Source organism: Vidua macroura, chromosome 1 (genome assembly GCF_024509145.1).
Source record: "Vidua macroura isolate BioBank_ID:100142 chromosome 1, ASM2450914v1, whole genome shotgun sequence".
In the NCBI taxonomy this organism is placed as follows: domain Eukaryota; kingdom Metazoa; phylum Chordata; class Aves; order Passeriformes; family Viduidae; genus Vidua; species Vidua macroura.
The window spans coordinates 4,778,204-4,795,446 of record NC_071571.1 but is presented as its reverse complement, the minus strand read 5'-3'; the positions used below and the strand labels follow the sequence as shown (position 1 = coordinate 4,795,446).

The window sequence follows — 17,243 nt, the reverse complement described above, 5'->3', positions numbered from 1 at the left end:
ACAATTATCTGCCCAGAGGGAAGACTTCTGACTAAGCCTGGGCAGTTAACAGTTGGCTTATGATTTAAACCAGGGGAGTTCATAATCCTTTTTTTGAATCCTATCTAATTCAACCTTCTCAACTATAGGTTGATTTATTTAATCTCACGCAATGTTTGATCTCCATGCTATTGGCAGCCAAGTTCCCTGGGTTATTTCCATGAAATTCTAAAGGACATTTCTGTTTAAGTGCAGTTCAGTTTGTTCCCTCAGCCTCCTTAACTGCCCTCTGGCCATAGCACTGAAAGAGTAGTACATTCACCTCTTGTGTGCAACCTGTCAAGCGCAGGGCAATCACCCTCTGGAGTAGGAAGAATTTGGAATCTTTCTAGGAACAGCAACACCACATCTCCCATTCTCTTTCCTGAGCCTGTCTCCTGTTGAATCATCTTAGGGAATAAACAGGCAGCATTTCCCCCTAGCTGGGAAAGCCCAATGTGAAATATCCCATAGCTAATGTTTCCCTCTCTGCTGTTCAACATTCCTGGTAACTGTTAAGCTGACAACCCACGTCATCTGCTACTCATGGAGAAAAAAATCTCCATCTGGATGAAAGAAAACTCAGCTTTAATTACATGAAAATGAAGTAGAGTTTGTAGAACAGAGCTGGGATTTAAGGCCTTTTAGATCTGTAATTCTTTAAAACAAGAAAACACTTACAAGAAAAAAGGCTGGAAGCATGGTTATTTTGAGGCAGATGTTCACCACTGTTTCAGGGATTGGCAACAGTAGCAAAGCAACCAGCATCCCCCAATGGAAAAGAGTCAGAGCAAAACACAGCTCTGAATGGTGTGCAGCTGTGAAATACAGCACATGAGCAAGCAGACTGTTTGCAAACCCACACCGGTGTGGCTGTTAACTACTGTGGGTTGCAAGACAAATAAAAAGTGGAACTTCAGCAATAAATCAAAAAGTCCAAAACCATTTGTAGACAACACTGTATTTGACCACCTCTCCCTTCACTCCACTCCCAGTCACACCCCTGAGCAAGAACCCATATAAGCTACATTGTACTTCTCTGTCAGATGAATCCCACAGGCAAGCTAGGAAAGATCTGTGAGCATTCAAAAATGTACAGGAAAAAAGATGAAAATGAAGCATGAAAATAAATTCCTGACAAATATCACCTAATTCAGTAGCTGGGTTAGAAAGAGGCACATCTCTGCACACCATTACTCCTGCTGTCTACGTTCTTTACAGCAATTAGCACTTCAGCTGAAGAGCTGAATGCCCTTGACTCGGCCTGCTCATGATTCAACAAAGCTGGCCCTTCCTGCATTTTCCATACCCCATAGCAGCAATAAATAAATTTAGTGCATTAACCTAGAATGTCATACAATATATGCAAAGTGTGCAGTTTATTCCTGACCACCCACACGGCTCAAATGTATATTGAGATAAAAGGATCAAGATCAATATCTTTAATGAGCCAAGTCATAGCACTTACTCTAAGCACAGCATCTCCAAAGCAAGGATGTGATCCCAGATTTCCTGGCCTCTGGATGCCTGCTAGGCTTAAAGGAAGCTCAAGGCCACTCATCCATCCATCCAGCTGGTGATAGAGCCACTTACTCTGCATTTCCCACTCAAAATTAACCTTTCTCTTCTCCTCCATCCCAAGAACTAACTACAAGTGCAAACCACTAAGCGGTACAGACATTGAAAGAGGTGTACAAGAACCAAATCATCTTTTTAAGGATGGCAGTATGGTTTGCTGGTCTCCCTACCCTCTCCCAGGCAATGTGAGACTGCTCTACCCTCTTGGCTATGCAGCTTCTGGGAATAAGGAAGCTTGCTTCAACAGAGAAATCTGCAAGTGTGAGGCACTGCAGAAAAATAATTATAAAATAATTTAAGCACAATTTTCCCTTTGCTATCACACTGCCCAATGAGTTGGCAGTGCTGTAACCCAAGAGCACTCTCCTGACCCCAGGCAGGAAAGCAGAGTTCACCAAAAGCTGACTGCTGTGCCCAAATGCCTTCAGTGCAATAGAAGCCCCATGAAAGCCCCAGTCTGTGATTTTAACTGCACTGGAGAAGAGGAGAAAGCGAGGCAGGAGCATAACATACCCCAGTGTGAACTCATCATATTTGTCTTTGTATTTGCTTCTTAAAACAACTGTAACCTACAACCATCTATAGTTAACTTTTTTTTTTTTTTTGGTGGGGAAGGTGCAATCCTGCAATATTAAGTAGTTGCTCAGAAAAGTTAATTAAACTAATTGGGAAAACAGATACGGAAACAAGATAAAAAGAAGTGAAGCACACAAAGCTAGGAAATCAGGAACTTCCATTCTTTCGGGTCTTGCACTGAGAAACAACACTGGTGGTCCAACAGACTGACAAATTCAGAATCAACCCAAGGAAAACACAGCTACCTCAGCAACCCCTGCTCCTGGAAGGTGCTATAGCTCAGAACCATCTTTATGCCCTTCCACCCCTCCATGCCTTTTAAACTCAAGAATACTTAAAACTGCATACTTAAGCCCAAAGAAGGACCCACACCAGATCTGGTCACAAAACTGGAAGCTCTGGAGAGCTGACAACAGCAATACATTGCAGGCCCACCCATAACAGGAAAAGTCATTGTGAGGAACAGGTCAGTCAGAGACCTAAATATGCAATTAGAAGTACTTTTCTAAAATTACACATCAAGTCTCTGCAGTGTCCCTTTCTGAACCTAATGTTTTTAGTCAGAATTGGCAATTACTCAAAGAATCATAGTCACAATTACTACATCCTGATAATGCAGTCAGGAATACCACTGAGGCAGGGTAGTATGGGCAAGCCACACAAAAGGCTTGAAAAGGATACCAAGGATTGGTATAAGGACAAAAAGACCAACTGTGAGAAGAGATCTTGAACTCCTACACTAGCATGAGCCATAAGAGGATTTGAGCACAGGCCATCTTGAGTCCTACACGCGACCCTCCACAGGAGCACTGGCAGCCTGAATGGAGCCTTTCCTCTTAACCAGGGCAGATTTGCAGATACTCATAATGACAAAAATACCATTAGATACTAGATGGAAACTGGAACTGTGTTTCAGATTATTTGCTGAAGTTTGTACAAATGTAGAGGTAGCAGGACTCCCAGATTCTGTTTCTGTTTACCTTCTAATTGCAAGCACCAAAACAAGTGCCTGAGGTAAACTACAGAAGTTGTTGAGGGGGGACAGAAAGACAAGGCAGGATTATTAAAATCCTAGAGAGGTGCTTCAGAAGAAAAGATGGCCTCATCTCCATAATGCCAGTATTTTCTGTGGAAAATTTTGCCCCAAAGAGCTTTCTCATTCTAGTGGAGACACCTCAGTGTTCACAGGAATGTCTGTGTCTGCCTGGCTTAAATTCAGGGACCTTCCAGATGTGAGGTGAATGAAACAACCACTGCACTGCAGAGGCACCAGCTCACACACACAGAGAAGAAAACCAAACCCAAACACAGGAGCCAGATGAGAAAAGGAAAATTTCAGTTACCACAGCTACTGCAAAATTCTGCTTTTCATTGAGACAACCTTGAGAAAAGAGGCACAGAGCAGCAGAAAATTACAGTGCTGCAGCTCCAAAGGACTCTGTCTCCTGCCCTGAACTCAGAATTATGGGGTTTTCCATATGGGAGCCTGCAATATGTTAGTGATCCCTTTAGCTGGCATCAGTACCAGAAAGAGATTAGGAACAACAGCTAATACACTCAGTTTTTCTCTACAGGTAAATGGAAAAAAATGTAAAGAACTGCAGGAAAGGAAAAGAAAGCAAAGCCATTCCCTCAAATTTTAAATATTCTGAAAGCATGTAGCTCTGGATCGCCCTCAAACTTCAGAGCTCTTGTGGGTACAGCAGAGCTTCACACTTGCACATTAACTCAGTTCAAAACAAAAGGATTATACAAAGTGCTGAGCTCTAAACAAACAGTCTGAAGTTTTGCAACAGTTGATCTTTTTAACATTTAAAGTACCATGTCCCACAGCCAGGACTACTGAGCTGCCTCTAATGAAGTCAGTCGAGTTCCCTCACCTTCACCTCACCTCAAGGAAGGTTTTAAGACACTTGGCAAAGAGACATCTCAGAAATAACTGAAATACAACTCCCCAGACAATTCTGATTGCATACCAGGAGTTCATCCATGCTCGTCTGACACTTCTCAAGATTGATCCGTTTAATCGCCACCTTCTCCTTCTTCGGAGCGCAGAAGGCTGCCTGGACCACCGCAGTCGCTCCACTCCCTGGGGGGAAAAGAGAGAGTTACCAACACCTTACAGGCTTCAGCAGGAAGGGAGGGAGGCCAGACAACAAAATTCTCAGTGCCAGAGAGCACAGACAGCAGAGCCAGGTAAAAACCCAGTGAAAGCACTCTAGGCACTCCCCACTGCGCAGCTCCATGGGTTGGCTCAGCCATCACATCCAAGTGCTGGGCAAACTGAAGGAAAACAAGTGGATCTTTATGATCCCTTCCAGGGATCATTACAGCTCTGCAGACCAAAAACCTTCTCCAGACTCCAGCTTCTTTATAAAAGAGTGATTCTACTAATGTACTTTTAAAAGATATGTCACTGAGGTCACACAGACTTTTAACCTGATGTGTTTACCCAAAGTGTCAAAACAAGCCACTCTTTGCTACCTACACTAATGAGATTTTTCAAGTATTTTTATGTACTAACTGCTGTTCTCATGTGTCCTCATTTTATGCAAAGACACGAGGTGGGTTTCATTCAAGCAGGTTCAGCTCCAGCTCTCACACACTGCCTCAGTTTCTGGGTTGAAAACCACAGCCCCAGAACATTTAAATTCCAATAGGGAAAAAATACCACATTTTAACATACAGTCCTTCAAACTGCTACAAGTAGGGAGTTCTGGATTTAAAGTACCCAGCATCATCATATCCTCTGACATGCAAGGGAGTCTGTAATAGTGACACTTAAAATCTATTTAATGTTAAGTTCATTCTTGTTGGCTTCCAGAAGCTGTTGCAACATTTACCTCTCATCATTAGGACGCTTTGTTGTTTTACTTTCTACCTTCATCATGGTTCCCCACATTTACACACTTCACTGGAAAGGAGTAAATCCACAGTAATAAAAAGGGGGTAGGATATGTAGAAAATAGCTCAAGTGTTCCTATTGCAAATACCTAAAAAATGCTAATAAAAATAAAGATAAATGCAAACAACTATTCTATATTTTGGTGTAACACACCTATTTTAGCAGATTTTCCTATTTTTAACACTATAAAAACTACTTCCAGATTCTGCAATTCAGGTAAAGCACATTTTTGCAAGCTTTGTGATTTTTTTCTAGTACATTCACATAAACTAGGGGCAAAAACTTTCATTTTCAAACAAAGGCTGCTGAAGCTCCCTACAATCACTATCAAGAGTCTTCTCACATCAAGTTGCACCAACTCAAAGTTCCAGGTGAGGGAAAGAGCTTGAAACTCAGCCCTAAAAGACAGAGGGAAAACTGCTCCATTTGAGTCACACTGAAATAAATTGAAAAGCCCTGAACTGTGGGACTCTGCTCCTCTAATCTTCAACCAGCACCTGCTACAGTGGGAGCTACAGGACTTTGACTTCACTTTATATGGCATGGCCAGTGCACCCTGGACATCAGCATCAGCTTGCCAGGACTCCCTGTACTCAGGAGTTTACATTTTAATGGCAGAAGGCAGAAGTGTGCACAACACAGAATGTTAATGTTGCTAAAGCTTTATTATTTCCCAAAGCAAATGGGTTTTTAAGAAGGTCAAGACTTAGGCCATTTATTACTTGCACATATTGCTTTTCAGGGACTATTCATAGCACAAGGCAAAACAAAGTTATTAGGAAAAGGACAGCAATAACAGCAATAACAGCAAGAATATTTTAAAAGGGCTTTGAAAACTAAGTTTGATTGCTGTAAGCAGGTTCTAGAGCAAATAACAGATGATGGAAAGGTCTATGCAGATATTTAATAGAAAGAGCTCAGAAAGAGCAAGAAGGGGAGGTTTTGACAGCAGAGTTTAGTTAGACTGCCAGGAGCATGGCTGAAATACACAACATTAGCACAGGACAAACACCCCAAAAGCAAAGCTCCATATATACTCCCAGTAGTCACTCTGCCCAGCAGGTGCAGGAATCCAGCATGAAAGCAGCAGTCCCAGCATAAATGAATTCCCACTCACTGGGAATCCTGGGCGGCCCTGACCTACTCCTCTTCACCCAATACTGCTTCTCTTGGTTTGTTTCTGCTGCTTCTTCGATGGGGGGAAAAAGTAAAAACATAAGGGCTCAAGACAAAGAGAGCAGCACACACAGAAGTAGTGACAAAAGGCAGAAGTGAGTTTGCACTTCCTAGCACTACTGGTCTCCCTACAGCAATAGCCTTTTGGAAGTCAGAACAAAAAACAAACACTGTATCAGTTCTTTGGAAAGAGTTAGATCCCAGAAGAAATGTTGCTGCTGACACATTCAAAGAGCCAGTATTATGATTTGTTTCTTTGGATGTCTTAGTGCATAGTAATAGAGGCTGAAAACACAAGTCAGATGCTGGAAGAATATATGACTGTGCACCTCAGAGGATTGTCTTGTCACACAATCCTTTTCACTCCCCAGTTGGTTTCTCAGTGTGTATTTATACCTCTAAAGCTACCTGTCCTCATAAGCACAGGTATCTGTGTTCAAAGACTCTTTCTGGATATCTCAGACACTCAATAGTGTCAGCATACTCTTGCTTCCCCCTACAGCATGATGTCCCAGGATTTCCATGCCAGTTAAACCCAGTTTGTGTAAGCAAACTGGCAGAGGTGCTTCTTACAATCCAGATGCAACATCATTACTGTGAACCAAGTCCTTCACAAGATGAAGTCCAGGGCTTTAAAGAAGTCACCACACAAAGAATAGCTTTGTGTTTTATTCTTTTAGGATGTTACTACCAGAAACAATAGATGCAGCCTAATTAAAAGCAGGACCACTCATGCAACAGCTCCTTTCCAGTCCTCAAGTCTGCAGGATCAATGCTCACTAGGACTTCAGGGCAAAAACTGCTTTTCACTAAGTGCTGGACAATGCCCTGGCCTACAGGGACCCGATCTGTTATGAGTGTATGGCATTATTTGAACAGTAATGAAATCCCAAACTAAATCCTTCTGGGCACATGGCAGGGAATCATCTGAACTCGAGACTCCTCCCATTTAATTCCCTGCTGCTCCTACTTTTCTGGCAGCTCTCTTTAGTTCGATCACCACCTGCTCTCCCCACTCCCCCCTCTCCCGCTAATTCGTCATTTCTTTCAGCTCCTCTGTAGCACTAATTATAGAGAAACAATGAAATCTCAAAAGCGTATCAAGCAAGGATTAAGCCAAGCTGCAGCATGATGTGCCACAAGCAAGCTGCTCTTTGGTGGCAGCAACAGCATGCCATGCTTCTGGGACCAAACAAAGACTGGTTTCCATGCTTCTTTGGAGAGTTCAGAAAACATGGCAACATGGACACTTCAGGCTTTGCAGCCACAGAGTTTGTTTGTTAAATGCCAGGGTGGCAAGAGGAAGAAGGGAGAGAAGCTGCAGCAAGGATGCTGAACACGTTGCTAAGTGAAAACAAGCATAGGGAGAGATGAAACCAACAGAGAGAAAAAGAAAAAGCTCATTGAGGAAGTTATGTAAAGTTTGGGAGCAGGTAACAAATATGTAGGCAACAGCAGGAAGAGAAGAGATTTCCTGGGCTGCTATGAACAACCTTCAATGAGGAAAAACCCCAAGGGCAGTTTGTGCCAGGGTAGCACAACTTGGACGAACCAACTCTCCCAGCAGTCACAGATCTGCAGCAATCAGAGCCAACTGAAGTCCCGATGACACGGGCAGCACAGGGTTAATGCTCCTGTGCTGGGTTCCTGCTCACTCCCCACCTCAAGACACTCTGATCAAGGTCAGTGCTGAGGCTCTTCCCTCCGCCTCTCTCAAGATCAGCTTTCGGAGAAAATTTGCTCCCTGGTTAATCTCTTCCAACATAAGGGCTTAGCAAAACAATGAAAACTGGGCACAGCCAAATGCTTGCTGCTTTATTCCTGAAAAGCAGGAGATCATTTTGTTGAAGGATGATGGGGAGGAAGCAGACCCCAAATGGGTATGAGGATCTGCTTAATACCCCCTACTTTTGCCTCTGTAAGGCTCTCAGATATAGTTCCAACCCTTAGGATAGCAGCTGCAAAATTCCTGCATAAGAGGGTCATGACCTACTTTAGAAAACACCGCCTTAAGAGGAAAACATACCCTTTCTAACCCCTGCTTCTTTCATGTTTCTACGATTAAATGGCTCTTTCTGAAATAAAACCAACCTCTGAAAGGATTAAAATAACCCAAATAAAAAAGTTCCCAAGCACTCAGTTACTGAAGCCTGATTTTCCAGGTTATCTCCTCTGGATCCATGGTCCCTATATCTTCAGCATCCACAGCTCCAGCCTGAACTCCTTAAGTTGAGACAAACTCTCCATGAAAGCCCAGCATCAGCTTTCAAAGGAGGCTGGATACCATCTCTTCTGTGGTTCCACAATTTACATGAAGCTTCTGTTTTTGAAAATAAAGACAAACCTGCTGAGATCTCAGCTGAAGTTAATGGAAACCAATTATTTCAAGGCTAACTGGAGGAGTGGAAAGACAGAGGACTGACCAGAGGACACAGCATGTTCCTACACACTTTGTCTCCAATTTAACTGAATCTCTGCAGCCACGTAAGGACATTGCAGCTCTCCCAGTAAGACTGGGATGAATTGCACCAATGCCTCTTCCCAGGCAAATGCAATTGAAGCCAGAGATCCTCTTGGCAGAGAGATCTGCTTAAGCAATGAACAGTCATGCCAAACAGTCACAAGACAAGCATCAAATCCTGGCTCCAGGATAGTATTCTCCTACCACATGCAATAGCACTTTGAAGTAGTTACACAGAAGGAGGACTCACAAAACAGTGTTGCCCAAGCTCTACATTTATTTCAGGCACCCTCAGAAATGTAGAAGTTTCCCTTCATTGTAACTTAGTTGCTCAAAAAGCTGTTACAATCAGCTTTGTGGGGGCATGTTCCATAACAGTCTTGGAGCATCAGTCCTTATCCTACTGCAGTATCAAATCCCCCCTGTAGAGGATATATTCTTTCCCAGGGTCAAATGAACATTATGAACCATTTAGGTTTGAAGGAACCTCTAGTCTACGCTCCTGCTGAAAGCAGGATCAAATCCCAGCTTTGATCAGATTCCTCAGCATTGAATTCAGTCTAGTTTGGATTTTCTTTAAGAAGAGATATTTCTACAGTCTTTTTGGCCGTTTCTGTGTTTGACCACCCACATGGTAAACTTTTTTCCCCCTTGCTAACTAATCAGATCTCCCAGTTTTTCTCCCAACCTTGGCCTTTCACCATGCACCTCTGTACAATTCAGCTTCATCTCCTCTAGAACTTCCCACTAGATAGCTGAGGACATCAACAACTCTCCTAAGGCTGGGGAAATCCAGCTCTCCAGACCTGCCCCATAAGTCACATTGCCAAGTCTTCTTCAGCATGGGGCAATGCTTAGCCGAACACCTCCGCACAGCCCTGCCCAGTGCTTCCACCCTCCCCTGCACACACACGACCTCTCTATTTTTAAGCATGATCTGGAATCCATCCTCCACTATCTGGAGTGCGGTGCCAGAAAGCCGCTCGTGACGCAGGCTCTGTTTATAATTGTGCCCCCGGGTTTTCCTCTTATGAACAATGCACACAAAACACTTCCCTGCAAGGCTGCTCTGGACCAAGCAATGTCTTTCAGGTTCCAGGTACCCCAAAGCCCAGGAAACCTTTAATGCTTTACAACCCAGGCTTGGTATTTGTGTCTCCGCAGGCTCACTCCATCTCTGGATGCTTCAACTCTTTGACAGCCTCATGCCAAAGAGCTGTGGGAGCCCTGCTCTGATTACTCATTCCAAGGACAATACAGCAATAAAACAAGAAGCTATAAGACTGGGAATAGAACTTCTTATGTGTTCTTACAGAGCACGGGGCAAATACACATCTAATTAAATACTGGATTGCAAATTCAGACCGATCTTGCATTGTTTGGTCCATTTCCTGTGAAGGCAAAATGATGCCTCTATTTTCTGCTCCTCATTTGAGGCTTCTGGTGAGAAGAGTCTTGTTGCAAAGAATGAACAGCTTCTAAAAACAAGTTAGCAAAAAAAAAAAAAAAAAGCCTACTCTCGAATTTCCAGCCAACTCAGCATGGGGTGGGAATACTCCTTTCCCCAAGCAGGACTTGGTAACAAGAGTCCATTGGATGTCAAAGTCTTGCTGGCACAAGCCCCACGATTCAGGAAGAGTGAAGTAATGCAATGTTAATGGTCCTTGAATATGTTTTTCAAGCCATCTCCCCACTACACACTAAATTCTTACTACAAAGTAGAAGATATAATCTACAATAACAGCTACAAATAGCATTAATAAAACCAAAGGGAATTCATAACAGGACTCGGACATACTCCTAGTATTGCCACAGAGGGGGCAAAAAGTCTGCTTACCTGTGGAGAGAAAAAAGCTTTCACAGAAAAGTATCATCTACTCAGCATGGGACTGCAGGAAGAACATTAACAATTCTAGAAGTGGAGTTAAAGCCCCTGTTCAGCAGGAGGATCACTTGGGTGCTTCTAGCACTGCTCAGAGTGAGCTCAAACAGCAAGCTGGCTCTGAGTACTGCTATTAGAGACACTGGGAACAGCAGCAAAACCAGTAAGGGAGAATTCAGCTGGCTTTGCTCTGTGCCTTCTTGGGAGGCCTGTGATAAACTGAAGCAACAGCAGAGCAATAATCCATGGCCAAGACACAAAAAATTTACAAAAGCACAGGAGTGAGCACAGCTCACCTTCCACAGCAACATGGGAGTGCAGACATGCACCTACCCCCAGGAAGCTCCCAGAGCTGCGCCAACACAGCCACACTCACTCCCAAACACCTTTCCCAATACAAATTGACTGTGAATAGTATTGCCTATTGAGACAAGAACCAGGGCTTTACATTTCTTCACAAGCTGAAGGATGACACACCCACAGCACAAGCACCTATTTAAAACCCTGGCAGAGGTAGTAAGAGGCCAGGTTTAACTTAGTGCACCTTCTCTCAACTCGAGTCATGCAGTGTTTGATCAACAGCAGAGATGGAAAGATGCTGTGTAGAGAAGAGGGAGAGAAACACTTGCTAATACAGTGCAGGGAAGAAATAAATCAGAGAACCATAAGCAAAGGCAGAAAGTGAAAGGAGATTTAACTGGAAAGTTGTGAGGGAGCTAAATTTAAAGCCTATATGGGGGGCTGGAGGAAAACCAGCGATCCCCACGGACTACATGTCACAGCCTAAGTATACACTATATATGAAGGCACCTGCACTACGTGCATGCTACAATCCTGCAGGCAGCTTAAGAGCTGAACTCTCACATTTGCAAGGCAGTGGCTACCCTTGTATTTCTGATGAAAAGGCTTTAGGAACAACAGCTCAAATCTGATTAAAATAAATAATTTTAAAAGGTTGCACTTCTGTGTGGTCAATGTCAAAATGTTGCCCCGCCCTTCAGCCCAGCCTATCTCACATCACTGCATGCAGCAGGTTCATTCGTGGTTCAGGCTCACCTTGAGCACAGCCCAGTGCTGGGAACACTCAGCTGGGTTCAAGCCAAAGGTGGCTGCAGGTACAGTAAGACACAGAAAATGTGCTGGACAACACCCTGAGAAAGGGCAAGGATGGGGAGGTAACAAGTCCAAGAATTAAGACTTAAACACAAGTGACTTCCATTTCACACCAGCACATGTAATGACTACAGTCTAGACCTTTTACTGAAGAATTGGAAGGAGGAATAGGAAAAAGCAGTTTTCACTCCTGAATTCCCGTTTGTTTCATTTAAATTGCAAGTGTATCTCTTTGCAATGCTCTCTGATTTTATTTATTCCAGTACATCGAGAGCTCAAGTAGTTTGAGATTCTCTGCAAGTTGTGAGGCCAAGGATTTCAAATAGTACTCACAATACAAGGGATTTCTGTTATTAAGACACCATTATGTGTCTTTCTCAAAGCCTGAGAGTCTTTGCTGAATTTATGTCAGCACCTACAGTGTCCAACAGACAACTGATATTCCAGTCTTAATCAAGTATGCTCAAAGAATTTTAGAGAATAAGGAGAAGCATATTCTGAAAGTCTGCTGTCCAATTAGAAATAGAGCCAAAACATTTGAACAGCACATAAACTTGCTGACAGTGAGTTATTCAACATCTTGACAAGAGCTCTCACAGCTGAGAATACCACTGAAAACCACACACCATGTCCAGAGCTCAGAGGTTTCTGCCCATGTAAGACAATGTATTTCTCAAGATTCCTACTGCTCCATGTACAGTGCAGAAGGATGATAAGCAAAGACCACACAGCGCTGCCAGCACTTGTTAAAACATGCTTCCCCTCCAGTGGTCCATCAATAGAGAAATGCTCAATGCTGCAGACTTATTGCCCAAGTCTTTAATTCATGCCTCAGACTAGAGGAAGGAATATAAACCCAAATCAAATCACTCGTAAGAAGTCCAGTATTATTTTCAGAGCCATCAGCAACTGATGGGCAATACCCCAAACTAGGTACATCTCCCCATGGCCCCACTGAACTCTAAACTATAAATAAATAAATAACATTGATTTCTAAGCTGTAGAGAGGTTAGCTACTGTAATCTAAACTACTCAATACCAAGATTTCTGCAGAAAAGAAGCGGAGTCTTATGGAAATTTTCACCCTACCCCATACAGCATTGTTCTCTCAAAAATCTTTCAGTGTCTCTTAGGACCTGAACACAGAAAAATGTCATCTGTTTTCCACCTTCAGCAAACATTCAGGTTGAGAAACCTCACAGACTAAGCAGGGAAGTGACAGGCTTGGAAAGAAAATGGTCAGCCTGTCAATATAAAACAGGCCAGGACTGGAACACAGGGAGAGGAATAGTGTTGGCCATGCAAAGCATGTCAGCAAGATATGTGACAAAGTTGCCACTGGGTCACTTTGCTGTTTAATTTCATCTGCACTCACCAGCCCACACACATACAGACAAGGTGAGCTTTCCACTGCCTCCCTATGACAAAGAGCTGCAGCCCCTCAGCATCAGACTCCACACCAGAGCAAGACAAGCAAGGAAAACAAGTCCAGGGGAAAAGCCACTGGCCACAGAAGGTATCAGCAGAGAGAAAGATTGCCAGGGAGGAGCATCAGCCCACCTGACATTCCTCCAAAATTTCCACTGCAAACACCAAAGCACAGAAGAGAGGGTGGCAGAGGGTGCTGCTCTTGGCTGTATGCCTAACCCCCGCAGCCCTCACGATATCCCAAATAAGTTCAGACTAGCAGATATTCGCATCATGCCTTTAATAAAACACCCTCCAGCTGTCCAAGGTACCCAGGTGATTTGGGGAACACCTCTGAGACCATTTTCCCCAAGGCAGTAACTAGAGTAAGCTCCAAGGGCCAGTTACACAAGTCCTGCGTGACCTGCCACATTTACTTAAGATGCTATTAGCATGCCTAAATTAGATTTTTAGTTTGAAACCAATTATATTTATTTGATTTTGTGCCAATATCTCTGGCTAATTTAAAGTGCACTGCAGCTATGCAGTGTTAATTCTACACAATGGAAAGCAGGCTCAAACATCTCATTTCCAAACACAGTAACTTTAGTGGAGAAAGTTCATCCTTCCCTTTTAATCACTGTCAGTTGCCTTTATGGTATATGCAGCAATGTAAATATCATGCTAGCTGTCATCAGGTATTACCAAGGCTCAAAACACAGCACTGGTACAGTAGCCAAGCCAGTATTCTCCTTTCTTCCCTCCCAATTTTTATCTCTGAACTCTGTCTCAGATGTAATTGTCAGCTGTAGAGGATATTTTATTTGGCTGGGTTTCCACTTAACAGAACAATCTGCCTGCTTACAGTGCAGATGTTTGATAGTACCGTGGTTATTTTAGGTAAATAAGCTTTTAAGTATCAGATATATCCTCTCTCAAAGGCTATTATCCTTTCTTTTCAGCAAATATCTTGATCTAGTAAAGATTTTCTGCGTCTATTAGTCCATTCAGCACAAAAGATTAGCCCACTAGTTAAAAATTACATTCTTTAACCAAGAGTAACAAGAACCATCCTGAGCCTTAGTATCTAGACAAATAACTGAGCTGAGGTTGCCAATTCATCAGGCCTCTCAGCTGTTGAAATAAGATTTGCATTGGTGAGTTATTCAACAGGAAACCTGTTCATGCTCAAGATGCTTTTTCCAGTGAAGTACAGTTTGCTGCAAGTCAATACGAAGGTATTTATTAGCTGTTAATACCAAGCTATTTATTAGACAGCAATTGGCATCCTCAATGACTATTTTTACTTTAGGGAAAGCTGGAACTTATGGCTTCACCTTTCAACTTGCTTGCTGCTCCAGGGGGGACCTTATTGCCCTCTACAACTCCCTACAAAGGAGTAGCAAGGAGGGAGCAAGGTGGGAGTCAGTCTCTTCTCCCAGGTAACAAGTGACAGGATGAGAGGAAATAGCCTCAAGTTTCACCACGGGAGGTTTATATCCGATATTAGGAAAACCACCTTCACTGAAAGGGCAGTCAGGCATTGGAAAAGGCTGCCCAGGAAAGTGGTGGAATCACCATGCCTGGAAGTGTTCAAAAAACACTGGATGCAGTTCTTGGGGACAGGGTTTACTGGTGACCACAGTGGTGCAGGGTAATTGACTGGACTTGATGATCTAAAAGTTTTTCTCCAGTCTTAATGAACTCATGACTCTACAATTTTCTGACTACTTCACATGGTGAGAGACAGAAAGGGTCACAAAGAAGTGGCCTAGGAAGTAAAGCCATAAGACATCAAGTTTCCAAAGAAATCAATTTCCATTGGTAGATCTTGAGGAATCACAAACTGGAAGCACTTGTATCAACACCTTTAAGGTTTGCAGACAGCGCAAACACCAAGGTTCAGCTTCCCTGCACCTTCACAGGGAATTGTCCTTGCAGACACAGCCTGAACATAAAGCAAGTAGTGTAAGAAAACCACCAAGTCTCAGCCACATGCTATGAAAGACAAGGCATTGTTACTTCCCACTGTCGTGGGGAATCCATTAAGCAGCTGTTTCATCCAGCAAAGACAGGGTCTCAGGGAGGTTTGAGTGTTTAATAGAACGTGTGTCGGTAATTCCCCCATGTGCCATTTCCAGCACAAGCGTTCATTAATTCGGTATAGGGATTATACAACTTGGCATCAGCCAGAGCAGGGGACTGAACTCCACGACCCTGGGAGTCCTCACTAGCTGTGTCTCAGCAAAGTAAGTGACAGGAGCTTTCTAGTTTTGTTCTGAAAATTGACATCATTAAATCCATCTCTGTAGATTTTGCAGCAAAGGTCTTTACTCTACAACAAGAAGCATTGTTTTTAATTGACAAATTTTCAAGACATTAAGATAACCTAATACTGTGTTGCCTGCCTGAAGCTGGAGACAGCCTGAAATTCCCAACTGCAGTTTCAGCTGCCCCACTTACCTCAACAGGTATCAGCTCAGAGCACAGCCGAGCCAATAATTTTGTTAAGAAAAATATTCTGTAAGTGCTCTCATCCCACAGTCATTAATGTGCTCTTTCACTTTTCCAATACCATCATTTTCCAATACCTTCTGCACTGTTTTCAAGGCTTCCTTTTCAGAAAAGCTGGAATGAACCCCAGAACTTAAGGAAATGGACTTAAAATCCCCTGAAGACTGAAAATGAACAAGAGCCTAGCTCAGAGAGAATCAAAATTGAAAATGCACAACCTGTCCAACAGTAACTATGGAGCTTTCATCCAATATTTAGTAAATCATCATCTTTACAAACATGTTGAACTGCCCCAAGATGCAATAATCTCAAACCCTGCCACAAGTACCTCAAGATAATTCCACATTCACAAATAGTTTTTTCAAACATCTGCCTACCCTCCCCTGTAATGAACTGTAAAATTTGTCAATTAGCTCTGCTCTAAGGCAAAAGCCAACTTCAATTCTTCCACACAACAAGGCAGCAGAGGATACAACTGGACAAGCCACATGCTCAGTCAGATCTCACCAGAAATGAGGTGGGTACTCAAGGTCAAATTTTCACTCGGCAGTTTTAACTTAATTCAACTCTGTGGATGGATGAAATGGGAACAGCACCCTCCCACACAGTTTTATTAATAGCAAGGTGCTAGCAATAAGAGTAAAGTTTGTCCTTAAATTACCATTCATGACTATAAAACAGTAAAACTCTGGCAAAACCCAGGGAGAGTTTACTACAGTAAGAGATGATCATTGAACTATTTCAATTCACACTATTCCTTAACAGCTGCTTGTACCTTTTCTTTCCAGAATGAATTTACATAGGCTCATTTCCTGCCCAAAGGAAATATCCATTGGGAGAATGCTATAAAGTCAGTCTAGCATGGAACAGTGAAATGAAAGAAAACACTAATTTTTTCTCTCCCCTGCCCCAAACTCTCAAGACAAGGCAGTTGGAGCAGAAAATTGAAATCTGGCAAAAAATTAAAACCTCATTCAGAGAAACTTTTTTGTATTCCCTCACAAATGCATTTTAATTTGACTGAGTTATCAGACTTCGAAAGTGTCATTTCACAAGCATGCAGTACAAGCTGTATAAAACTGTAAGGGATGGGAGGTGAAAGGAAGATTTGCCTAATATGGTAATTTGGTGAGAAAGTGAACCAGTGCTCTGAATTTACGCTGTACTTCATTCACAGATGGGATCTTGAAGCCTTTAAGAGTGGAAGAGAATCATCCCCTGTAGACTGACCAGTGTGTAGAACCAAAGTGGTTTCAGAAATCCTGGCAAGGCACATTAGGCTCCAGTTTGATGGAGGCTGATACATAACCAAATATTTTTTTCCAGGATGGAATTTCTCTTAATTACAAGAAAATTCACATTAAACAAGAATTCTGTGTGCAGTGGTGCACACCAGGAAATAACAATCTTTAAGAACCTCGGGGAGTGGTGAGAGAAAGGACTTAGGAAAAAAAACCTCTGCTGGCTGTTGCAGCTGCTGAGCAGTTGTGAAAAGAAGTACTGGATTTTTCATTTGTGCATTTGTATCACCACAAATCTCTACCTGCTTTTACAGTGTGACAGGACCACCTAATATAGTTAAAATCAATATATATGCAGGCTGTGATGATTAA

General features: G+C 42.8%; 1 protein-coding gene across 1 annotated transcript in view; it reads right to left on the bottom strand.

Moving 5' to 3' along the window:
- OXSR1 (oxidative stress responsive kinase 1) overlaps positions 1-17,243 on the bottom strand; it is an 88,304-nt gene that overhangs the window by 64,481 nt on the left and 6,580 nt on the right. Inside the window, exon 2 of the mRNA XM_053977226.1 lies at positions 4,149-4,261. Within this exon, the coding sequence (XP_053833201.1) occupies positions 4,149-4,261 (113 nt within the window). The remainder of the gene's footprint in view (positions 1-4,148; positions 4,262-17,243) is intronic.